The sequence below is a fragment of the Dufourea novaeangliae genome, unplaced genomic scaffold, assembly GCF_001272555.1.
Source record: "Dufourea novaeangliae isolate 0120121106 unplaced genomic scaffold, ASM127255v1 scaffold21, whole genome shotgun sequence".
Lineage (NCBI taxonomy): Eukaryota > Metazoa > Arthropoda > Insecta > Hymenoptera > Halictidae > Dufourea > Dufourea novaeangliae.
The window spans coordinates 2457298-2485262 of NW_015373910.1; the positions used below are offsets into that span (position 1 = coordinate 2457298).

Sequence of the window (27965 nt, forward strand, 5' to 3'; positions counted from 1 at the left end):
CGCAGACAGATAATTCGTACAATTTCATTGGCCCTTACGTGGCCCCCGGGCGAATACCAGTTAAATTCACTTAGCGTTATATCAGCTTGATGCATTAGCATGGTTGGCAACTGCTTCGACTTTGTTAAGCCTCTTTATATTAATTTGAATACGTCTCCTTGAATCCGCCATTTTCCGAGACGACAGGCCGGGCACTTTCGTATCGTTGTTTGCAGATTTTGCAGGATTTATCTGGGACTTAGACCGAGTAGTGTCTTTTCGAATTTACAATTCTACGATAAAGGTCATTTCAGTGACGTTTCTTACTGTGATAGGCATAGAATCCTCGATGAGTGTTCGAAGACTCCTCAGCAGTGATAAGAAGATCTCTCAAGTCTTCTAATCCCGACTGAAGGGTAAATTCATGGGCTTTTTACTTATAAACATGGGAATTTAAAAGTCTATTTATAGAGCCGGTTAGTAAAGTATTAACATATTTAAATATTCTTTGAATTTTTATTTGTCAAATATAAATACACGTAAGAACGATCTTCATCTACATTAATACAATTCAAACAATATTCAAACAATTTCGTTTCGACGTACGCTTACCTTACAATAGAGTGTTTGTTTCAGTTTACCGTGCAAATAATGAGCTTCCTTCGTACTTTCCATTCATGAAAGTATAATCAAATACACTATCCACACAGAACCACAATTCATGCGCAGAGACCTAATACCTATGATAATGGCTCAACGCGACTACTTCCTCTAAGACCACATATTTACACATCCACGATTATGTATCTTCACTACAATCAATTCCTTTCCTTACCTATAAACCAAATCTGTTCACACCAACGTAATATCGAAGTCACCATCGAACAAAAGTGAATAAACTAAACGCCGGGTAAACCAGTAATTGACTGCATACCACTGAATTTCCATTAGGTAAAGAAATGTGAATTATAAAATTTAAAATTACTAAATGTTTATAAATTGGGTATAGTTGCACTTTTAATATCCCATATTTTTATCTTAGCGTATTACGCAAACATTAATAAGTACAACTCTCATTAAAAAAATTTCAGAAAAGTAGCAGTCATTTACTGGCCTTTTATTTTTATATGAATTTCAAGAAAAATAAATCTAATTACAATTTCAACAGCTGTTTCTTTATACTAAATAAATACATTCAAGTATTAATCTCAAACTTCCAAACATTAACAATTCGGTCATTTGTTTACTCGGTCATTGTTCGGTTGGTTTACCTTAATTGATTCTGAACGGGGACACGATTTCCCTGTTCTTTCCTTCATTGTCGTCAAGTTTCGAGCCTCGGGTTTCCCAATAATCTCCGTGGGCATTATCGTTAAACGGATCTCCGTCTTTAATTTCAGGCACGGTCGAGAAAACAGGCCAGCCAGAAACACGTGCCATCCATCGGCTTCCGTTCACGAAGACGATCGACTTCTCGCCGAAAGTGGAGCGGCTGGTGGCGCGATCCGGTCTCGGAAAGGACGGAAAAATATGAGCATCTCGTAAAGTCGGTTCGAAGTGCAGCTTTCAGACACCGAAGGAGTTACACACCATGGAGACCGAAGAACTCACTAAGCTCGTAGATGAGATCTACAAGGTAAGCGTCCGATCGTATCGATCCCGGGGATCGTCTAACCTCGCTCCCGGTGCTCACGACACCGTCTTGGTTTCTCTTCTATCGCGAACACGAATAGAAACCAGACGCGAGGAAACGAGACAGATTCGTTGTATTAGGCTCGTGTCCGGAGAGCTCTCTCGCTTTCCATTCGTGTTCTAACGACGGAAGACTGAATTTTTCCGCAGAACTCTATTACAAGTTATGGGAAAGAGGATCCTTACCCCTTGATATTAACACAATTACGCTGGGTAATAATTATACAGAAGACAAAACTTTCATATATAATACAATAGGAGACAGAACTTTCATGAAACGCAACACGAATTTGAAGCACAGAAAAATACTTAAGGGACGGAAGATATTCCTACATTTGCTCTTGTTTTTAGGAATTATATTAGAAAATGTCATTTTACATATAAATCCGCAGTCTACCGATCACTTATTTACACTTCCAAGTATTTTTTAATTCCGAATTACAGTAAGATTTCTGTTTACTGTAAACAGTTTGTGTTCACCAGAATTTCCACGAAATTAATTTTCCTCCCCCTTCTAATTACGTTTTCCTCTGCTTCGTGGTGAGTCGCGGATTTCCCTGACACACGCGTATTTTGTGTCCCGTCTATGGATACACACCCTGCGCGATTATTCTCCCTTTTCAAGGCCAACGAATTTTCCGCCGAGTCTCATCGTGCGGACAGGAACATCCGTGTAAACACCGAGACACCACCCGGGTCTCGTGTCACTCGATAAACTTGGAATAATGAAAAATGGGTTTCCGCGCGTGTGCCTCCGTGTAGATACAAGCTTTCCTTTGAATGCCCGGCTTTATGAACGAAATTCGTATAGCGTCTACCCTCTTTTCTTTGGGGTTCAGTGAGTTTTTCTTGAGACCACACAGTCTATCGCGTGAGACGTTATCTGTGTTAGGTCTTTGAGGCTGATTTAGAGGAATGAAAAATTGTCTCTGATGGTTCGATAATTTATGAGGTTATTTAGTTCTCCGTAATTTCTAGTAGTTCTTCGGAGACTCTTTTCATTTTTTTATATACAGGGTGCAACGAAGATATTAATACGAGAATTATAATAGTTAGAGATTCAGTGAATGAATACAAATTTTTGGAACCATAATTTTAATATATAAAAGTTTGTTAAGGAACCTTAGATTAGAGACAATTGAACATGCATTGGGAAATATTAGTTGAATACATTGTGGGCACTGAAATATAATGTTTACGTATAGTTCCATTTCTCTCAGATTTGTATATAATGTAATTTGTATATCTGTTAATATTAATATGAGATTGTGTACTATTATTGTCCGTTGTAATACAAAAAAATTTGTAGAATTTTCTAAGAAGTAGAAGTAAAAACTAAATTCAGAATTTATTTCTGAAGCTATAAGACACCAATCTTCATTCCGAATAATCGTAAACAATCTTCATTTAATATCAATGCTTAAAAATACTACGAATTTAAATATTTTCATTGCAAATATCCACCAAATGACTCATTGCTACCCCTCACAAAGTCTACCCAAGGTCGAGAATTAAAATCCCCTAGTAACCCTATCCGCCCCCTCTAATCGCAGGAACCAATTTCACGGGAAATTTATTTCCCAACCCCGTAGCAGTCAATTTCCCTTCAAGCCGCGACACAAATAATCCGTCCAAGAACTACCACCATCCGCCTCGCGCGTTGCATTAAAACTCGAACGACTCGAGACGAGTAAACTGTACAAAACACATCCTTGCCAAGGCTGCGCATCCTCCAGAGTTAAATCCATCTATTTACCCCGTTGCTCCCCCACACGCTTATCCAGCTGTCTGTCTCGAAAACGCGCGTTTACGCGGAAAGCCTCGTAGACACGCTTACCACAGAATTTCCTGATAATTAGGTGTCGCCCCGGAAAATTATCCTTCGCTGAATACAAACGGGGTGGTTCTTGGGGTTGGGGTGGCGGAGGACCGGCTCGAGAGAGAGAGTCGTAAGTGGTGGATGGCGCTCACAGGAGCGAGAATGATTAGGCGGAAGGTAATCTTATTAGTCGTTCGGCAGTCAAGCCTCCCTTTAAACTCCGCCACCCCCTCGTCATCCCCCTCCACCCATCTTGTCGCGAAACCCACGCCTCGCAGCACCCCGGTCTTCTCTCCCCATTATCCCTCCAGACGCAGCTAACGACAGATATTTCAAGGAAAATGCGAAAACGAACGAAGAGACGACGGGCGTCTAGTAGTAATGATAGCTGTCGGCTTATAGCGGCTTACACGCTTCCGGCTCCTTTTCGACAATCCACTTCTTCGATGTACATTGAACCGCCCTCGCGGTGCCGTTTATTGCTGCTGGATGCTGGAAACGGGGATGGTAGACGTCGTTTTAGAGGGTAGAGGACGATCGTTTGTGATTTGGTCAAACTAAAAAATATAGGCTGTTTGTCTGTAGATCGATGTAAATGAGTTTATTAATTTCTTTAGGTGGTTATCCTTTGGTGTTTTCGACATGATTACCTATCATGCAGTGTTTAACACGTTCCGTGCCACAGTGAAAAAGGCCGTACGTAGCCAGACAATCTTTATGTCGTTCTTCAAGCCATAAATTACCGAAAATTTGTGTCTTTTGTTAATAGAGGCTGTTGGTCTTGTTTTAAACTACAGTTCAACATTAAGACGTTCAGTGCCATATGTACAATCGATGGTACACGTTAAATTTCCCATTCAGGCTGCGTGTGCCATCGGTGGTACATGTGGCACGGAACGTGTTAATAAAAAAATTCAATTACAGTAAAGGATTTACGAGAATTGCATGGAAAGTACCTTGAGAGAGTTTTCTACTCCATGATGTACACTTATTTCGGTTACTAAAACTCTTAGTGAAATTAATAATTTGTTTATCATATTGGTAAGATTGTGACGTAACTCTTCTCCCATACTACTTAATTTGTACAAATCAGTAGCCATTTTCTGCACGATTATGTTAATCGGATGCTTCTCATATAATTAATTCGAGTACTAAATTATTCGTTGCACAGAGAATTTTAATATTCAGTGAAACTCCGTTGTATAAAAGTGTGAATGAACCGTAGTTGCTCTTTTTTCGATACCTGGAATGTAGGTGTAATAAGAGTCTTTAACGATCTTCGCGTCGATGAGCAGAGGAAAGACGGTTGAAGATTCACGAATGTCCGCTCAGGCGGCTGCGATTCTCTGCCGTCTTTTTTCGTCAAACACTCCGTCGGAAACGAATTATATAATTAAATTATCACGAAACCTGAATGTACTCCGCGCTGTTCCGGGCCGTGAAATCACTCGTCCTCTGATACGTTCTTAACTTCTTGATCTACTTTTTCCTCATCTCACTGGTTGTTTCTCTTCTTCATTTAAATGCACAGTGATTTTCTTTTAATTCTTTAAGCATTAATAATTACTAACGCCTGTTAACACAAATAATCGGAAATGTTGTTTAGTAATCGTAAACAGTACAGAAGAATGTTCGTTATTTTGTTCCTCACAATCTTTCGCTTTGCACATTGCCCAACAAGACATAATCGAATTCTACAATTAGTAGAGAATTTAAGGATCAACCGTCTCAATTCAAAGACAGACAACGCGTCACAGGTCGAAAAACTGTGTACAAATAATGCCGGAGCCATTCAGCTTTCGCTTCGTCTGAAACAAGATTTATATAGAGCTTATTATATCCTCTAACACAATAAGAAGTTCCAGTTCGTCGGACGAGTGGAAAGCACGAGGCAAAGAAAGCCTCTTTCTGTGTCTTTGAATAAGTCTCCCTCGGGGGCATTTAATGCGAGAAACAAGATTGTTTACAGTCATTATCGTATTCCTTAACGATGTTTCCCAGCTTAAAGTACGCAGGAATTGCGCCTTCATTGAGGAAAAGCCAAGCTGCAGTCTATTCAAGACGGACTGAGTACTATGACGACCGAGGCAGGCTACAATTTTGAATCTTTCGACGATTCTATTTATCGATGGCATTCTTATAGGAAACTCCTTGTTTACGTATTCAAAAGTACTGTCTCGGAAGCAAGAAAGAATTTTTACTTCCATTCACTTCGCTCGGTCCCAATATTTTTTATGTACAATCGTGTCTGGTGTTTGAGAACCAATAAAAGCAAAACGAAACTTCTGACCTTATTTTGAGAGCGTTAATCTCTTCAAGAGTAGAAAGTTTCAGTAGAAAAGAAAGACGAAGAACTTGCGGTAGAATGCAGGGCTCTTAAGTAATCCCTGAAGAAAAGTTCAAAAAAGAAATCACGCGGAAACCACAGGTAGTATTGTGTGCATCGATAAGTAAATTTGTTTTTCATCATTATTCTTGTAACAAGGTTGTGGTATAATTAGAATTCAGAATACTTGTCCGATATTTAATTTAGTTAAAATAGCGTAGGCTGTTAGAAACAAGTGATAAATATCGTTAACGTACCGAAAGTTGGGGTAACTTTGACTTACAAGGAATCCTAGATAGAAATTACATATAATATGTAAAGTTTTGATTAAACAGGGTAAATTTATTACATAATAATCATAAAGACATAAAAGAAATAAAGGAACATAATTTTCTGTAATAATTTGGCTTGTAACGTTGAAAGGGTGATTCAAAGTTTATTCCCCTGACAGCATAAAACGTATGTGTCGCTTAATGCTTGATCACCATACAGAATAAGTATTATATCTTTAATAGATCGCAAACAAATCTTGCTTGTGGAGAAGAAAAATTCAACATGGTGATAGTTTACTCTTAAAAAACAAATCCTTCCGAAAAATTAGGAGTCCATGTTAGGATTTCTACGATAAAAAATATTTTACACCTACTAAAATTCAAACAAACGTAATATCTTTATAAAAAATTCCAATTATTTCTGTTACACGTTAAATCCCTGGAGCGGGGATTTTACCCCGTTAAACTGCATATTCACCGATATAACAAAAAAAAACATATGTCGCTTAGTTTTTTGAGTATTACAACATATGTGCAAAAGAAAAAAATTGGAGGAGGACAAGTGCCCAGGATTCCTTGTCAATCAGTGTAACTTAGTCCCTAGCCAAAAAATGATCATTTTCGATTTGACAGTTCTGCAAAATTGTTAAATTCAATTGATTTATAAATATTTAAATACCTGCAAAAGAGCAGCAAAATCAAAAATCATAATTTTCTAACATTCAGACAAAGTTATTTTGACTGAGTCCAAGTTACTCCAACTTACGGTAGCAAAAATGTTTGATTTCATCCGATCCAAACACAACATTACAATAAATAGTGCATTACTTATTAATATACACCTAATATCTTCGTACTTCGAATCCCAGGTACGAACAAAATTCTACAACTCGTAATTGTAACGCTGTCGCTTACAAACTACAAAAACCAGTAAAACGAAAAGGAACAATTACAAGCTCCATGGAATAGAGCGGCGGTACCGTTTTATTTTCCCCCAGGACAAATTGAGGATCGTTAATAAAAGAAACGTGACGAATTAGGGAGAACGAGAACCCCAGCCGACCGTCCAATTAAATGTGATCGAACGAATTAATATTACCGCGAATGGTTTCGTTAAGACGCCGTGTCCCGGTCGAATTAGTAACGGCAAAGGGGGAGGGGCGGGGAAGGGGGGGCACAGCACCGTTCCTCTATCTTTTCCACTTTCTCCACGAAACACGAGGTGGCGGTCGGCCACCACGGCCCGTTGCCGTCCATAAATTCTGCGGCCGGTGAAGTTATTAACGTAATTACCGGTGAAAAGCTTAAGGGGTAGTTCGGTGTGAACTGCTGGCCCCTCTCTGAAGCTTCCTCCCCCTTTACGGTAATCGATCTAACGTTCGCCGTGCTGCACGGGAAATAAAGGATACAAATCGGTTTTCCTGTTAGAGTGGGGGGTGGTTTTCGAGCGTGTATTTCGACGTGTTGAAATTAAACTGCAGGCAGAGGATCGCAGACCAGCGGTCGCGACGCCGTTCCATCCGCACGTAATCCCGGATAATCCTTTAATTTTTGTGGATTCGATTTTACAGAGCGGCGCGTGGCCGTACATACACTGGGAACAGCCTGGGTTGCTTCGAACACTTGCGCGCGACATCCTCGCGTAAAGACTGCTATTTGTATCTGCCTGCGCATATATTAATCATCGCGGTGAAACCTGTTCGGGTACGGGGCACACGGCTGTTCGCTTCGTGTATCGATGAATCGATCGGTATGGATCCCGCGTATTCGAACAGATGCGGGTGAACGTGTGTATTGATCGTCGAACCGTAGTGGTTGTGTTGGCCCCTCATCCCCCCTCCACCGCCACCGTTTTGGTACTGCACACGTACCGTTTCGTGTGCCTCTAGAGCGCGCTGGAATTTACAGGTGTACTTATCGTCCCGGGTGCATCCATTGGTCCGCACGCGCTCGTGCACTGCTCGATGCGGCTTGGCAAGAATGCCGTTATGCGGTAATAATAAATGAGACCTGTTCATTAATGACGAAACGCCGGGGATTGCGGGAAACTTAATAGGATCCGCGTTAACGTGGATCGACCGCTTCCGAATTTTTTCGGGTGACGATTTGCGGCTTCTGTTTGTCAGCAACGGATCGAACTTTGCGCGTGCATTGGCGTAACTAGGTAGGGGCCAGGGGGCTGCCCAACACCCCACAGAATGGCCCTCCCCCGTCCAGAAATGATTGGAATATGTGGAAAAATATTCGTCAGTTAGTAAAGTTTTATGTTATAAGGAATAAATACTTGGGCCGAAATGTGAAAGGCAACGCAGCTAAATACAAAAAATACAGGAAAACATAACAGGGTAAAATCTAAATATTGGTAAACACCTGTAGTGTCCTAACACGTGACATTACGTTCAAAAAGCTTTCATTCATCCTGTAGTAAATAAACATTATTTTCCAACCTGTTTAGCATATCCGTAAACAAAGATCGATAAAAATCCATGCAATATCCACCAGTAACATGATCAAACTTAACGATTAATTGTTCAATATCCCATCCATTCTCAGCAACGTTTCAACCATCCCCCATTCAAACACGTGTTCCAATTTGCATTCGATCGGATTAGTAAATTTTCGAGATAAATTGTTTGTCTGTTCGGTAACAGTGACGACTGGTCACGCTCACGGGCCAGACGGGCGGATGTAAGCAGGGTTCATGACGCCTCGCGGGCACCTGTTTCGAGGGGTGTCTCGATGGTGGTCACGATGCAGATCGGAACCCAATTAATATCCACCGGAATCCTCCTCCTCCTACTGCTTCCCTCCGTTTCCCCACCGGTGAGCCACCGGAATATACACCCCGATGAAACATAACTGCACAGCCCGGTGATATACTCGCGCCATGGGGCTCGCTTGTCGGCGATGGGACCCCATAAACCCCGTCATGCGATAACGGCGTTAACCTGTAGTTACATCGTTATTTTCTAACGGCCCACCGTCTCGAGGAAATCGAGATGGTAACAAGACGAGCGTCGGTCCTTCGCTTCGTTTCTCTTCTTTTTCCTCCTCCGCTATCCCCAACGTTTCCTTCTGGAATCTTCCGTGTGATTCACTCCTGGCTGATTTATCACAGACGATTTCCAGGGAAATTTATTAGCGTTCGTGCGAGGCCTGGCTTCGTTTATTTCGTCATATCGGTGCGATTCGGATGCATAGACCGTCGCGCGGATGGTTTATGGAGTTTATTAGGCGATCTTCTTTATTTAAAGCGTGTGTGGACGATCACTGTGAGGGTTGTTATTAATGCATTCCCTTATCGCTTCTACTTTTTTTCGCTGGGATGCTTTTGTGAGTCGGGAGAAAAAATTGACGTTGTAGGATATGCACCAATGGTTTTATATTTAGTTTGGTTGATTTATAAGGCAACAGTGTAACTGGCTTCAAATTTTGGTATCGCGATCCCTCTCCTGTTTCTCGTGAGCTGGTACCAGCACGAGTGATCAAAAATGTATCTAATTGTCTCGTGTCTCGTAGTGACAACTTAATACAACGGATTAAATGATATTGCAAACAGGTATTATTTTATTTCGTTTTTTAAATAACAGTCATTTAGATTTCATTGAAACTTAATTACAATGGATGCATTTATATTTTCATAACTATTATCTATTTGTCATCTATTGCACAGATCAGTTTTATAGTCAGTTACAAGCTACAATAAAAGTGTTGTCGGTAAAAATGAGTCTAAAGCTTAATGACTTCGTCTCATTAACGTCAGACGTGTTTCTCTTTTCTATAGGAATGATTAAAAATCACAAATTGTTATTCGCAACTCTGATTCCCCTTCTTTATTCCAAGACACACGTGGCTTTAAAACTATCGCTGAAAACGTAAAACTATCTAGCAGACGTGAATTTATTATTCACAGTGCATTAATGACAACAAAAATGAGTTACTCAAATCAGTTAGTCAAATTAATTAGTCACATTAGTTAGTCAAACTAGTTATTCAAATCAATTACTCAAATTAGTTACTAAAATAAGGTTACGCTATTTAATCACTCGAATTATCCACTCAAATCAATTACTTAAAGGAGTCCATCAAATCAGTTTCTGAAGTCAGCCACTCAAATGGGTTACTCAACTGAGTTACTCTAATTAATCACTTGAATTAGTCACTCAAATGAGTCAGTTATACGAGTTGCCCAAATAACTTACTCATATGAGTTACCAATCTTATATCGCTCTCTTACTCTTACTTCTCACTACAACTTACCAATTTCAACTTTCACCCCTCAGAGTGACAGTGCACTGTTACCCTTCGTCGGATTCACCGTTCACGGTTGCATCGTTCTCAACGCCCGTGCGTCTCGTCCCCTCAATTAAAAACACGTCTCGATTAGCCAGGGTTTTGTGCAAAGGTTCCCGAAGCAGGTCGCTACAACACCCCATTAATAATCTTTAAAAAGGTGAGTGGGGGCGCCAGCCGAGGTTGGTAAGCCGCGACTAACGCGGTTTAGTTGGCCAAGTAAGTGCAGCACGTGTCCTAACGAGGGTCTGCTCATTGTGCATATTCATTAGGACGTTCATTACGACCACTTGTCGTCCATGGCATCCCCAACCGCCCTTCACGCTCGAAGGGATTCATTTTTAATATTCTTCCTGCAGTGACGGCGTGAAAGGAACTCGTCTTACGGCGATCTCCGGCTCTCTCATCCCTCCTGGTCGTCGTGACGTTTCTTCGCGATCAATTAATCTCGTTTCAATCCCGTTTCACGGCCGGATCTTTCCCTTCGTCGGTGGCGAAAAAAAAATTCATTACCATGTCGCAATATGGCGCGACCCCTATTCACCGCGAGGAAAATTCCTCGCCACCCGTACAACAACGGTGAACAATGTAATTGGGTGAGCCACGGTTCGTTTATATCGAGGTATCATTTTTTTTCTTCCTTTTTTATTTAATAAAGTCGCTCGCAGATTTAATTGTTCCCTGAGCTGACAGAGTTAAAAAACATTTAGGAAATCCCATCGTGCGCTTGTTTTTTAAAGCTGAATTTATATTTAGCGGATTAGCCACGAGTGGTATTGTATTTTTTAAAACTGCTGTCCTTTTGGGGACCGCTTGATACAGTTACTGTGCTTAAGCTGTTTCTCTGGGTACAGAATTGTAAATGATTGATGGTACTTATGGCTGGCTTGAAAATACTCGAGGGGAACAGTTTTGATGGAGCTGGGTTTCATTATTTGGATAAAGTTTGGTAAGAGGAAGTACTGACGGTAAGCGATTAAGATTTAATTTTGTTTAATCTGCAGTCGTAACAGAACACATTTATTCGTGTGACTTGACTAAATTTTACAATTTTCGTCATACCACAAAGAGGAATTGTCTGAAAATTAAGAGGCTTATAATTATGATTAATTAAAGCTGTTACTCAAATTTTAAATTAAATAAAATTCTCAATCTATTCAGGTTCTAAATTTACTCAAATTCTAAATTTACTCAATTCTAAATGAACTGATTCATTTACAATTTTAGTTATACCACAAAGAGGAATTGTCTGAAAATTAAGAGGCTTGTAACTATGATTTACTAAAGCTGTTACTCAAATTTTAAATTCATTAAAATTCCCAATCTATTCAAGCTCTACTATTCAGTCAAACTCTAAATTTACTCAAATTCTAAATTTACTCAGTTCTATATGAACTGAATGCATCGTTACGCACTGAACCGCGTAACCCCCTCCAAAAAAGGTCCGTCCATTCAAGGATTGGAGGGACAGTTTTTTAGCAAGCTTGTCCGAACATTGGAAATTGAAACAGCAGAACGGAGCAGCGGAACAACAACGTTTACAGCTAGTCGATTCGCAAAACACGGTGGATTTGGAGAACGGTGGTTCGTATACGTGCGGGGCCGATTAATCGAAATTGTGTTGATCCGGAATGAAACAAAAAAAAAAAAAGAGAGACGAGAGAAGAGGAACGTGGGCGGGGAACCAGGTAAAAATAAATATCACGGTTCAGTCCAGCGGAAAAACAAGTCTCGCATCGTAAAATCTTGATACCAGGAGGGAAAGGGTGGCGCGTGCATTCGTTCCCAGCTGGGGAATAGTTAATAATGAAATCTCGATGCAATTTCGATAAAATATCGTTCTTGGCGCCGGCAGGCAGACGGGGGCCAGTGTTTCGAGAAGGCTCGATGGTTAATATCGGGGATAATTTTTTTCGTTATCTACCTTTAATATGGCGGGCAGGCGACGTCGTTAGCCGCCTCCCTCGTATCCGATTAATGAGACGCGTACTCTTTTTTTTATTCTTTTAAAGGATCGTGGACACCGAAACGCGTTTCGTGTTCCCCTGGTATTATGCGCCGTTAATGAGATAGAAATAGTAACGAAGCACTATGGTCTCACAGTGAATGAGAGGAACGCACGAGACTTTTACTTTTTTTTTTGTCGCTCTTCCCCCATTTATTCCTCTTTGAAAGTTTTTCAACCTGGTACTTATCGAGTTTTTCTAGAAGCTGCGGTTTCGTTGCGGCGCGATTCGTTACTCCGTCGCGAAGTGTATGTGAAGAAGTGCGGAGAAGTGTCTTTCTCTTCTTTCTCTCGCGATGTCGAATTTTCTGTGATCAAAGATCCTGTCTACTGTATGAACATGGACTTCTTTTCTGAGGGAAGGATTTACCTTTTTTTGAAATTTTCACAATTGTTTCTTTAACAAAAAAATATTATTTCGGTGGGGTATACGGCTTGAAGTTCTTTGATTAATGAAATTGGATGGTATAATGATGTTAATGTCGTTTTAGAAATGACCAGTTAATTGCATTATAAATGATTGTATCTGTTTCGTGGAACTGTGGTTAAATTATAGTTTGTAATTTGCGATCGGTGGATGGAAATACAGGCATTCGTTTGCGATTCGTTGAGGTAATGATCATTATACAGACGAGATTAATAACGTAACAATAATATGGAATATTAATAAATCCAAAATGTCGAATTTCCGCGCGTGGTAATATTAACGCTGGCTGATTCTGTGTTTATCATCCATGTTATTATTATACCAATGAAAATTGTCGATTCTTCTTAAATATCTTTCATTTAACTGGGACTTTGTTCCGGGTTCTTTTCGCGTATGCTCGATTGTTTCGATCGACCCCTATGTAAATCTTTGTTATTATAGTAACTTTTTTACTATACGTAAATAATTTATACTATACGTACAAGAAAGTATTTGTACACTATTATAGTAAATATACTAAACAGAAAAGACTCATACATTGATAAAAAAAACACGTTCCTTTATAACAGATTTTTATTAAAATAAAATCATTTTACAACAGTATTAATACTTTTTTTTATCCACTTTTTAATAAAATTAATACTTTTCAAACTATATTATAATAATTTACTTTTTTCTTGAGCTGCATGACGTATACCCCGTGCCATACTAAAAGCAATATTAACAATTAAAAAGTATTTCTTACTGACTAGATATACTATAATAATATCTTTTCTCTGTAGGTGTGTAATATTTACCCCACTGACATACTAAAACGAATATCTATTATTAATTTACAAGTTGATATGCTTTTTTTCTAACGCAAGCATACATGCGAAAATATTATTAGAAAAAAGTCTCACTTCCTTTTTTATTTTTGCAAGTCGAATAAATCCCTGCCGCGGCGCCCCAAGTCGCGACCCGAAACGTGATATTCCACAGGTAATGGTTGTTTCATGGGTGATGGAGGAGGAGCCGGCTCGGGAATCGATGCGCATACCACGCGTTATCGTGCCACGGCACATTGTCGTCATTCGAGAAGGATACAGATAGAGAAGGGAACTAGAAACGGCCAATTAAGGGCGAGGATACCGCGTTCTGCAACTGCATACCTCGCCGTAGTGGATACAGGCCTGTTGCCGACAAATTCCTCGACGATCGTCACATTCATTTTTTTTCACCGTCGATTGCGCCTGGGAATGCGTGCAAATTAACCCCCGATGGAACGAAATCGAATGGTCGATAATCGCGGTAGATTACCGCGGATCAATAAGAATTCCACGCCATTGAAAAAGAATAAACTACGGTTAAATTAAACAGGATTAAATTGTGTCGAACTATTACTGGCTGAGATTCATTTTGGTTGTTTCATGAGTTTGATAAAGAAGCATGTAATTTTATTAGCTATGTTTCACTTATAGAGGAATCGACGATTGTCAGGTACTTTACTTCTGGCAAATACTTGTGTGATCCTTCAGCATCATTTGGACAATAGACTGGGTATCGTCAGGGATTCAGTTCCTGATCAGAACCAAATTCCTGATCAGTTTGGTATATAGATACTAGATTATACGTTTATTATAATAAAGGTTATTTGATAAAAGTCTACTAAATAATTATTAATTGTTTTGAAATTCATATGTAAAAGTCGATAGCTTAGAGTGACATACAGATATATGATTCAGATAATTGTTGATTTTTATAATTTAATTGTATTACTCTCTCTGCACTTTTCTTATTACCAAATTAAAGATAAAATATAGATTTATTCGAATAATAATAATTCTTCTGTATTTGGTTAATTTTTTTATTTATACGTTAAAAAAATGGCGATAGGTACTTTTAAGTGATTAGGAACTGGGTCCGTAACATGTACTTATTAATTTTCTATTGTTTATGTTAAAAGTTCGGTAAAAAATTTTATTTAGCACCAGCAACATGATCAGGGATGTTAATCCTGGCGTGGAGGGTATTATGCAGAACTTGGTTTTAAGTCCTGATAATTGATACAAGGTTGCCTTTACGACCAAAACTCAGATTCTTAGGGATGCTATAACAAAGTACATAAATTAATCAACAAATGCTTTTTTCGATAAAAACAAGGAAATTTATGACATCTACTTGTAGAGAGCAGAAATAATTTAAAACATGAAGGAACTTGATTGTCAAATAAATAAATTTTGTCCAAAATAAGTTCCTTCATCTTCTAAATTGTTTCTGCTCTCTGAAAGTGGTTGTCATAAATTTCCCTGTTTTTATCAAAAACTCCGCACTTGTTGGTATACTGTAGATACTGGCAAAAGTCTGCTCTCGGAATCCTCAACATTTATAATACTTATATATAGGGCAGGATCCAGATGTTTCGGGCGTCCTGGCGATTAATTGTCGAAGCAGTTAGGGGTTTCCGAGTTATGTTCACGCTGAGAGCAGACTTGCAACTGACATGACCGCGGGCTTCACGGTGAAGTTCAAGAACAGGCAAATATTTAGAAAAACGTAACATGGCTCTCCACTTTCACGAGAGCGTATTAAATCCACCATGAGGGTTCTGTTAACCCAACGTATGTAATTCCACTCCTTTTTGAGAAGACTAGTTTAGCAAAAAGCAATCGCGATTCTTTGTTGATATTTCTAGACCTTGAGGATCACAGATCCGACTATACGACGACATATCTGTTATCTTATCTTCATCCGGCTAGATTAACGGATTTATCGCCGATCACTGCATCGATGACGAAATAGTCTGGCGAACACAATATATCGCGAAATTGTGTCATCTTTGTTCGAAGCATTTTACTTTGATGAAGCTAACGATAAGATTAGCAATCTGGTAATAATGTAGTATTGGTTGTACTGATAGGAATTTAATTTTATGAATGAAGTTCATGCTATAAATTATAATGCTTACTTGTTAGCTTATCTCTATGCATGTTCGGCAGTATTTTTTAGAAAATTATAAGGAAACCACATAACAAAATTGTATAATGAAAATGTCTCAACGCATTTCAGTAACCAGTTGTTAGAGATGAATATGTACCAATTACGGAGCCTCTGTATTAAAATCAACATTTAAACGAAATACATTTATAAATAATCATAAACAAATTTTTTTAAATTAAACTAAATTATTAACAAATAAGATTCACCGTAAAAAAACGACAATTTTAACATATCATAATGGTTAGGTATTTATTAAAATATGTGTATTACGCTATCGGTGATTTTATCGACGTTCTTAGCCAAAACCTTAAGAAATGCATACTGAACTATTTCATACAAATTAATTATAAACAGCATCTTCACCGTATAAAATGCATATTATATCCTAGAAAGGTTTAATGTAATTAAAAAAAATAAATTCAGAACAAACTTATTAATTTTTATTTTTAAGTAAATTCCGTAATATCGCGTGATTGTCTTGTCCGTAAAACGGAGCCTTCAAAAAAACATCTGTTTTTGTTTAATCAAATACATTACAAACATTTAATTTTTGCTATTTAAAAAAAATTCCTTTATAAAAAGGAATTGTTTAGCAACTGATATTCATTTTCACAATATGAAATTTATGTAGCAGTATTTTTTAATAAATACTTGATTAGAGCCTCCGTAATTGGTACACATACGTCTGTGAATATCGTTCGAGAGACGTATTTCTTATTGTCCCCTCTCGAGTATCCGCCGTTAGTCACCGTGGTCTGCATTTGTCCAAGTGTTAAATAAAATCCATGCAAAATTCCCGTCACGGTCGACCCCGCTGGTAACGGTTTTTCCAAATTACCGGATGCCGGCGTCTCTCGCGCGGAATGGTTACACGAGAACACACACACACACACACACACCGATTGAAATCAAAATTCGCGGCGGCGTTACGTGATCGAACGGGGGGGGGGGGGCATTCTGAAACGTCGCAGACGTTGGCCCGCGGCCAATTATAAATTTGCCTTTATGTAAAAGATGGCCGCGTGCGCTCGCGAGCGCGCCACTTGATGCAAATTTCGATTGCGCGATGCCAACCGACCAGAGAGGGAGGAATTGTTGTTCGCTTCCAACGAAAAAGATAAAAAAAACAAAAAAAAGAACGAGAAAAGAAGAATCGGCTGGCGGTCACCGATAGGAACAAAATGAGCGAGGACCACTCGCCCGTTCCAACGGAATCTATTGAATATATGTATCCGACCGAGACTTGTTTCGATGGGGTCATTTGAATTCCGGTTTTATTACTCTGTCTTTGTTACCCGCCACTTTTTCTCCGGGGACTAGAGATATTTTTTCGTTTCGTTTATTTTTTTTTTTCTTCTTTCGTTTCGGTTTCGAGAGTCTATCAGTCGACGGATATTTTCCTTGAAATTTTTCGGCACGGGGCGGATTGAAAGAGCTAGATTCGGAGCAAACAAAAGAGATACGCCTCGTCGAATAAGCGTGGAAATATGAACGACATATAATATTCGGTTTACTTTCTGCGAGACGACACCCCATTCTGCATACATTGGAACACGAGATCGAAATTGGAGGATTGATAGCGCGTCGCGGAATCATGTGAATCGATAGTTGTGTCTCGTGGTTCGGGTAATTGAAATTTTTTATTTGTGTCAGAGAAAGCTTGGCCAGGTGTTACATAGGCTTGCTAGAGTTACATTTGATTATTAAATAGTCAATGAATATTATTAACTCTCATCCTTTCGTTATTTTTTCAATTTGATTTGTCCCTTGGTTTAAAATTGACGCAGTGGTAAAGAATTAACCCGCTAACTGCATTTTTTTCACTACAGTAGGCGCATACTTTAACACTTTCGTGACAATATTTGGAATGACAATCATTTGGTGGGAGAACAATTAGTCAAACTGACACAAAGGACGGATGAGGGTTAATGCAAATTCTTTATTTTACACTGGACTAAAATTCGTGCTGTATTGTTGAAGATTCTGTGCTTGATCGGAGAAATCAGAAGTGACCGAAGGTTTCTTAAAATGGATTCTAACGAACAATTAAACCCGTAGAATTTTTCTAGTCAGCCAGGGAAAACGGTCAGGTGTGAAACTGGCTTTAAGTAGCTCAAGTCTTACACTGTTCCAGCTAACTTTTGGATTAGAAAGTCTGATCCTAACCCTGATCCCAGTAGAATCTAAATACAGCTAGTTTGCATACGATCATTTACACTTAAATCACTTATTTACATATCTAATCTATTTTTACCGTAGGAAGGAGTGTGTTAATACTACCATCTCCCGATAATTACTGTCAAATTTAAAGACATGTCTCCAAAAATTCCGGTTCAGTTACATCACTTTTCACCTATCGTGTTGGTAAACGCGTATCGTGTCTTCTGAAATTTATTTCCATTAATAAAATACTTTCAGTGTTTACTACACTGACTCAATGCAAAAGCCTTGAAACTACTCCAATGCTCATTTTCAATTATCGTATAAGAAAATAAAAATTAAATATTTACTTTCTCCTGTACATAAAAAAACCTTCTCAAAGACTTTTTACACTGATATGATACTACGAAGATCACTGGAGAATGTCTGCCATTTCACAGGATTGGGAAAATACCTACATGTTATTATCCCCAACCGACTCAATCCATTTACCAAATATTATATATAAACAAATTGTAAATTATAACCAGGAAAAAAAGAAAAAGTCGTACAATTGAAATTAAATATTTCCTTTTTCCTGAGAATAAAAGAATTTTCTCGAAGACCAGTCACAACGCTTTGATACTACGAAGATCACTGAAAATGTCTGTTATTTCATAGGACAATCTACTTACACATCCTTGTAAATGTACACACCGTTCCGTAGCGAGTACCTTCTCTGGTGAGACTCGAGAGTTTCCCAGCAAGCAAATACGATAATAAAAAAGAAGACATTTTGTTTCGTCACTAACTCACCGTGAATGTCTCTGCGAACGTTTTATTCAAAGTCGCGTTCTGGAAGCAAGGGAAGGAGGGGGGAATAAAATCAGGCAGGAACGCGGAATATTTTTACAGGTCGGTGCGCGGGAATTCTTTCGTCCGTAGGAAATACAGTTGGAAGGAACGGTACACACTACACACGTGATTTGTCACGGGCCTCCCCGAACGAACGCTTCCTTTGGCATTAAAATAATAAGATAAATTTTACGACACGTCATTGCGCGTGTTGTTTGGCAAATAAGAAGAGCACGACCGGTCGATTGTCGTAACTGGAGTCGCTTTATGGCCGCGGGTACGAGTTTCGTTTCTCGGAAGCTTAACTGCTGGTATCGCTATCTGCGCGCCACGAATAAAAATATTGCAAGAACTCGCGAATAAGGCGAATGCGGTGTTATTGAACATTTATTTCGAGAACGTCATCCCGTTCAGACGTTCGTTATTTAATAATGATTTTGGGAATTCAATTTGGGATGACGAAGTATTGGTCCCTCAATAACTATCAAATAAAAATAAAATATTCTAATAATATTCATGGGGTCCCTCAGACCCTACCTTACTAATCAAAGATTAAGAATATAAAAGTGTGAACAATTTCGATATTGTGTAAATTTTTTTTCATATTTGAACCACGAGGGAAGAGAATGCCAAACAATTATCTTGAGTGTTTTATGTATTATTAATCGTTCTGTAGGAGTATATTGTCTATAGGTACTTAAAAGTTACAATTGTTTTAAATAAAGCAATCAAGATCCAGCTAAACGTGATGCAAATGTCACGTGAAAACAAAGAACGGAATTACATTCTCCATGTGCTTTAAACTACTTTATTCTTCCTAATAATCTCTTGAGCACTTCAGTGGCTTTTAAAGACATTTTTTATTTCAAAATAATCCAGAATATACTGTCATACTTCTTATAATCAGAATAATCTTTGGTGCTACTGGAAAATACTTTAATCAGACAGATAATTGAGCTCGTTAATTATTATCGCTCATTTTACGAATCCCGAATATATTCAGCTATAAACTCGCATCAACAATCAGCTTCTTAGGCTCAGAGTCGAGAAAATCGATTAACAATTAACGATTCACGATTAGGACCAGTAATGTTAAAAACGTTTACAAGCCTAGTTCCTAGAAAATCATGGAAATTGTAGAAGGTCAGGTACGCTCGAGGGCGAACGAGAATAACGAAACGAATTAACGTTGTCCGAGCGAGCATGTCGTGTTAAGTCCAAGCGGAAGAGGAACGAATTAGTCGTGAAAGCACGGACGCTGTTACGGCGATAAAACGAAGATAAAATCGTTCGTAGAAATCGTGTCACCAGCAGCCGCGGTGAACTTAATTGCGAAAGTGCCCAATTATTTGCCGCGTAAATGCGAGGGAATCGATAAAATTCGTTTTCGATACAGCATCAACTGCTGCCTCTACTCAACGTTTTCCTGCTAATCAACCGGTATTAGCTATTTAAATCAGCCGTTAATCGACAATTAAGAATATTACCGACACACATTCGCGGTATCGGTGATTACCAACGTCACCATAACGCGCTAGACCATCGATCAGGTCGCTTATAACATGCAAGGGAGATCAAGCGAGACGGACAAAGAAAATATTACGAGCTCCGTTGGAAGTCTGCGTTAAAAAAAGTAGTTCGAACCGAGTGGATTCGAACCAGCGATCAGACCAAGTTCAATATGTACTCATGAATATCGATCAGTTCAATATCTAAGATTCGTTTTATCGGGTGCTAAATGAGGACAGCTGACAGGGGAACTTTGTTAACCCAAAAATTCTCATTTTTCTTCGGAACTTTGCAGGGTTTGAGGGGGACCTCAATAGAAGTGTCAGGCAGTTTTTCTTCATTGCTATTTTTTGGTTCTTCAGGCTGAAAACACCTCTCAAAGGTTTATGTGCGCTTTCCTATTTCTCTGTATATTATATGTTTTATAAATTCTGAGAAAGAAAATTTAATGACTCTTTATGATCTGATTATTTATTCATTTATTTGTTTATTTAAATAACAAATATTTAAGAATTTCTTTGCATAGTTTTATAGAGCATAAAGAGCCATTAAATTTTCATTGTAATAATTTATTTATATCTACTGCAATTTTTAAGATCTACAGGAAAATAGGAAAAGACACATAATTATTTGAAAATGCTGCCTTTACATAGAACTAAAACGTAATATAGAAGAAAAAGTTCTTGGTACACTTCTATTGAGATCTCTTAAAAACCTACAAAGTTTCAGAAAAATTAGAATGCTTAATTTACCGAAATTCCCTTGGAAGTGGTTCCATTTACTGGTAAAGTATGAGCCCACCATTTTCATAATAAAAAAACGTGAGGATATTGTAAATTCGACACATTTTCCTCGTGTTACTTTCCGTACTCAGCCCCATCATTAATTTCGTACCACTCGATGCATTCTACCGTCAGTTCCACCCATTAGATGCTGATTTAACGATGGTCATGAAAGTGTATTATGATTTTATAACGATTTAGGTGAGACGAACAGTGGAAGAACAAAACGGTGGATGAAAGGTGGGGGGATGCTCGAACGACAGCCGGAGGTAGAGATGTATCGCGGAGAGAAAGAATATCGGGAAAGATAGAGAGGTGGAAGGGACGGGAGATTCGCGTCCACCGCGCCTAGGTCGAGATGGTCCCTCATAAATATTCATACGGAATTCCTGAAGCCAGGAAAACATCCATTCCTGCAGGAGCGCACGTGCGCCATCGTGGATTCGGCAATTTCGCGGACAAATGAAGGAAAGAAAGAATGGGGTCCGGAGGATCCTGGCCTCCCTCGGCGGCATGATTCCAACGATGAAGAGAAACGAGGGAAATTACCATAGGGCCAATTCCTGATCGCCTGTAACGGTCGCCATCGAAAACGTACCAGGGTCCGGTCGGGGACGTCGACGAGATTTATGCGAAAAGTGTGATAGTAGTGACGGATACTCGGGTGAATTAACGCTTGGACGGCGATGAGTGGGTCCATTGTGACCCGAGTGTGTTTAAAAACTTCATCCAACGTGACAGCTTCTGATAAGTAATTTAAGTTAGTAGCTGTTTATGTTAATTAGAGTACAAGATGGGCAACTGGTAAACAAATTTATTTATGAGTAGATTTAGAGGAAATGATGCTTGAGGAATCAAACAAATTCACGTTCCACTGTTTGCATTACCAACAAAACTGGTCCGCCTTCAGAGATAAGGTTCGATTATAATGATGAGGAACAACCGAAATTTTGGGTTTAAGAAAACAGTTGGTATATAGGCAATGGAGACTTTTTAGTGACATTGAATATCAAGTTGGGTGTGGAAATTTAAAACTCTTCACAGTAAATCCTCGATGAGTGTTCGAAGGCTCTTCGGGGCTGAACATTAAATATTTTATAAACTAATGGCCATATGAGGCTGAAACAAATATTATTGGCTTCAGAATTCCAAGCTCTATCACTGTGCTAAACCTCATGAGGTTGATATAAGAGTATATAAAAAAAGTATATAAACATATAGAATTATAGGAAGAGAATTCACAAATATCTTGTTCCTAATGTTTGTCTAGTTTCTAAAAGATAATCGTATTGAAAGAAAGAAACACCAGTCAATTTCCACCAGTTAAGTGATAGGTTCGTAGAAAGAAATTTGTTGAGACTTTATGTGTTATTAATTAAAAACACCGTATAGTGATTCTTCAGGTATAAATAACAGATAAAACGTTTTGCAGTTTTATTCAAGGAAGAGGAACATTATTCGAATCAAATTTCAAGTTTACAAGAGTGCAATAAATCACTGCAAACCACCCAATTAAAGTAGAAGATGCAGTCTGATAAATGTCCGGAAATTCTCTCATTAATTTTTATTTGGTCGCTTCCTTGTTTTCCACTTTCTTTTTTTTTTTCGTAACGCTCGAGAAGTCTTCGGTTCTAAATTGAATGGCACGCTATAAGCTTTCAGGTGTTTAACTAGACTCTCCATTTTCTTTCGATTCACACTTCTCTTGGCCCGTGGACATTCTCTTGGAACAGAGTTTTCCGAAGGAAAACGAAATTTTCTTCTCTTTGTTCTCACACGGAGTGCCTGTAATTGTTCCACACAGAACCCTTGTTTATGGGAGAGAATGGCAGAATAATAGGTTTCCAATCCTTCGCTTCCACTGAGCTTCAGTAAAGTTTACGAGAATTATTTCTGGCAGTCAATATCAGGACCACTCGGACCGTAACATTCTTGGACACGTGTACAATATATTTCTTTTATATTTTATAATATTGTTATCAACAGCGTCCACATCGATTCTACACACTCGGTGGCATTGATCTTCTGTCGAACCATTCACTGTTCCGTTCTCATCAGAATATTATGACTGCAGTGAATCCCATATGAAAGATTAATTTTCTCTCACTTGGGGTAACTACTGTTCTGAAATATCTGCCGCACATAGTAATTATATTGCGTGGAATTTTCGTTAATGGCTAAATACAGGAAACGATTAAGCATTTTGCAAAATAATTGGAAATTATAAAATAATATGCCTAAATAATTTACATCACAATTATAATTATGTACAGTAGTAATTATTATATTGTAATAATTATATACAATTCTTCTTATAGATTATGTATAAGAAAGATATAGTTTTGAGTCGTTTGTTGAACTGTAAATATTTCTACATAAATAACTTAGCATATAGGTATTCAAAATAAGGTATGCAGCTTGCAACTTGATAAAAAACGTAATTATAACGTTGTACTGCATATTTTTATTTTATTTTTACATGCCTAATTTGCTCGGTTACAGTCTTTATATTGCACTAATTTCCATCACTTTTGCAACAGTCAACTACTTCAACCGAATTTTTCTTTTGGACCACCTTGTACAACATGGTTGTTCTTTACACAATGAACCGTTTCAACAAAGTCTCAACGCGATTTATCCTGTCACACAGGTATGCACACAGCAAGGTAGATCGAAGCTGTCCAATTCCGAGATAAAAAATAATCGTGTTTGTTACTTAGCACAGCAAACAATACAATAACTCCATCGGATATGAGATCTGTCTCTGAGTCATATCTGAAACTGATATAAACTGCTCGGAGCCGGTTCGGAAGCGAAGCATTAGGGTCTTGTTTCCGTCGCGGGCGAAACTTTCTTCGATCTTCTTTTTGTCGCAGCAGTTCCCACCGAAACTTATTTTCCAGATATCGATCGGATTTTCGGTCTTGCCCTTTTTGCAAGCCTTTCTCCGTTCTGAATCTAGTTCGATTTCAGAGCCAGCGGGTTCAGTTTCTTAAGGCCGCGAGACGAAGTTCGATGATAAATATCCTTCTTGCCTGACCTCTTCGTAAAGAATCGTTCTTTCGCCATTAAAAAAGACAAATCGTGGTGGACCACAAATCTTTCGTTACGATCTTTGCCACGAATTCTTTGATTCTTCGACGTAGCTAGAATTACTCCGTTAATTTCGATGCCCATTAATCTACCACAGTTGCGGAATGAATCATTTTCGGGATCAATTATTCACATTCACACGACAGCAAGTTATTATGATCGAGGTGGCAAGGACACTACCGATCTTCACGCAGTAAATTGACTAAAACGTGGAAACATTGATCAATACAAATTAATCAATAGTGGAAACATGAGAAGGAAATCTCTACTACAGTAGAACCTCCAGTACCTAAACATCCATTGTCTGAATACTGTAATATCTAAACGTTCTATTATCTGAATACTGTAATATCTAAACTTGCTATTATCCGAACATTCTACTATTCGAACGATCTATTATCCGAACGTTTTACAATCCGCACGTTCTATTATCCGAACGATCTAGTATCCAAATGTTCTACAATCCGAACATTCTACTATCCGAACATTCTACTATCTGAATGTTTTATTATCCAAACAGAATATCTGCTACTACCAAATAATTTCTCCTTTTTGTTAATACCAAATTAAAGATCAAACATAGATTTACTCGAATAACAACAATTCTTTTGCATTAGGTTAATGTTTCTACTTATACGTTAAAACACACTGTGATAATTACTCTAAAGTGATCAGGAACTGGGTCCGTAACGGTATCTTCTCTATTTTCCACAATCCTATACCGCTTTAACAAAATCCATGAAATTATTGTACATATGGATTCCATTAGAATGAATTTTCTGGCCTACTTCCGTTCATATTTGCTCGAGGGTCTGTTTCCCATTCAACTCAAAACTGGATGCTCGTCCCACTGGAAAATGTTCATTCCGTTTCACTTCCTTCCTATCGCGGTGGATTCCTGAAAACATACGAAGACAACCGCGCAGCTCTGCGTTCCACCGTGAAATCGTGAGTCGAAAGTTGATCAAGCTGATTTCATTTTCACGATCGAGCACGATCGAGTACGATCCACGACTGGTTCCTCGCGATAACGTGCCGCTACCGTTTCACTTGCGAACCGAATCGGTCTGCTCGTCCATCGAACTCGTTTCTATAAAAATTACATTTTTATTGTTTCCCTTGAAAAATAAAAAACGGGATACGGCTGAACGAAAGGTAAAGTATTCGAACGACTCTGTTCGCAGTGTAATATTAGTCGCGATAATAAAGGAAGGTTTTTATTCCGCTTTCTGCAAAAGTATTCAGGATTCTCGTAAAAAAAAAACAATATTACTGTGTGTAAAACACATTTTACGACGCTAATTGCGTACGTTCTACGCTTTGGGAAATATTATCCGCGGTTGTCGCTAATAAGAGGAACGCGAAATAACCGACACTCGAATGTTACGTAAACACCCGGAATAATAATAGCTCGTGAGGAAAAAAGGCTTTGTTTTTATGTTACACTGTTGAAAATTTGGCTTGAAAACTGTTTGAAGCGTGCACTCGAATGAAGAGTGAGAACTTTAATAAAATACCAGTAGTTGTACAGTTTGTAGAATTGCCCCACGTTTAATAATTTTACCTTTGTATTTTTGAATGTTTAATGCATGCAATTTTAATGATATTTTATACTTTATTCCTGTACATATGAAAGTTAAACGAATGTAAATTATTTTTTGTTTATTCCTTCAAAATTTATTATAACAACGTAGACAGTTTTTATGTGATTTATGTTGGGAAATCAAAAATATTCAGCTTTCCTGTTATTTTATGTTGCATCGGTTTATACTTTAATGTGATTGAAGAATTTTTGAAACGAAACATGGAATTCATGACTTTCATAGTCACTGGTACATTTTCAGGTATTATATTCAGGTTCACACTATATTTAATCAAATTGCAATAAATGCATTTGCAAACCAACGACTTATTATTATATGAAGAATTAATCTAATGCGAATAATTATGAAATATACCAATGAAAAGTTCCACATATTTTTACGAAATTCTAAAATTGTAAAGATATCTGCTTTCCAATAAAATCTATTAATATTATCCGTTATTATTCGTTAAAATCTGACTCAATTTTATTAAACACGAGGACGGGAAGACGTTAAATTTAAACTATACTGCTATCTCATTAAGAAAACAGTTTATATTTCTGCACTTGATAATAATTAATTAATTATTTCCGTAATTTCCATTTATATATACATTCAGTAACGAATGTTTAAATAAAAATCTGTTCATTAACTGGTCAGCAATAAATTATAATTTAAACGCAAGATCATCCACGGCCGTTCGAACTGCAAATGAACCGAACTTTCTTCCGATACGCTTATCTCCGGCACTTTCAGAACACGAATCGAACACGCCGGGGGTTTACGTGCCGCGGTGTTGTTTGCTTCGTTTGCCGAGTTTCCCGTTTTGTAACAGTACTACTTGGTAAAAGTTGCGAGACGATTCTCGCTCCCGAATGAATCCGATCGGCAGCGTGGCTTGTTTATCGAAACTTTCCTCCACGGAGTTCTGAATTTTCCATCCGGCAACCGATCATTTTAATCGAGCTGCGTTGCTTGAATCTTGCAGGTAATAGAAGGAAACAACCGTAAAGAACAAACTGAGAAAATAAAGATACTGTAACGCCGATTGCACGGTGGAATCGAAGTTTAATTGTCGAACTTTCGTTCAATTTAATACAATTCTTGAAGCTTCAATATTAAGTGCATTTGTAAATTGTATCGAAAGTTTATTAATACAAATATTAATGAGAATATCTGATCTTGTAATTCAGATAGCATAGTTTTAGTAGATTAATGAAATTTTCGTAGAAAATGCTGCTTTACCTTGTACATTTTTCACATTGCATCGGTAGATTTTTTTTTAGGTTGGAAAAATGTAATTTCGTGAGAAAAACTGTCTCGGGAGAAAAAGATAGTATAGAAGAAGGGTCAATAAACACTGAAGTGAAAGAGAACCTTTAGTACATTTTAGTATAGATAATTTTCATCTCTTCTTAAGATCGGTCGTTCCATAAATATAGGATTTAATTAAGGAAACTCGCTATTTCTTAATAAAATCAGAATTGGATTGCCTGGAAGCTAAGAATTTATACTGATTCATTTATATTCACAATAATTTCGTAACATCATTTTTGAAACTATTTGCACCAAGCAAGCAGGTGGAAAAATGTTTATAAAAAACAATTGTGAATTATTGGTACACTTAATATTACTGCAAATTTACACGATATAAATGGAACTATTTTGGTTAATCGAGATTATGGTAATTTGCTTATATTTAATATCGTCTAAATAGAAACAGCTATTAGTACTGTACACGTTTAATAGAGTAAAAAGTCGAGTGAATTTATGATCAAAGGGTTTGATTTGAGTATACTCCGGCGAGTTCTTAAGGAGGAAAACGATCTGCTCCCGAGGCGTTCGTTTTGAATTCTTTCCGTCTCTGGAAAATTGTATAGGGGCGAGGGGAGGGACGGGACTATTAGAGCTTATCACGAGTCGCCCCTGAATCCCGTGAAATTTTATACCACCGTCTGCTTTTAAATGCCGCGGGTCGTCGGACGAAGAACTCTTTTGAGGGCAAGGGGAACATCCAGCCTTAATGGGAAATAATAAGGAACGTGGTCGTGCGCTCGATAGCGAGTACTTCTCGACGAGATACGAGCAGGGCCGTCTACAACCGATCTTTCACCTCTGCACACAGTATAAAGTTGTTGGTAATTGTTAAAAGTTACAATTTGCTCACAACTTTGATCGAATACTGTCATCTCATTCGACCATGAAGATTTTA

General features: G+C 38.2%; 1 protein-coding gene across 1 annotated transcript in view; it reads left to right on the forward strand.

The window, feature by feature from the left end:
- Window positions 1-1566: 1566 nt before the first annotated feature.
- The window catches only part of LOC107193986, a 191445-nt gene continuing 165046 nt past the window's right edge, over window positions 1567-27965 (forward strand). Inside the window, exon 1 of the mRNA XM_015583534.1 lies at window positions 1567-1615. Within this exon, the coding sequence (XP_015439020.1) occupies window positions 1571-1615 (45 nt within the window). The 5' untranslated portion in view covers window positions 1567-1570. The remainder of the gene's footprint in view (window positions 1616-27965) is intronic.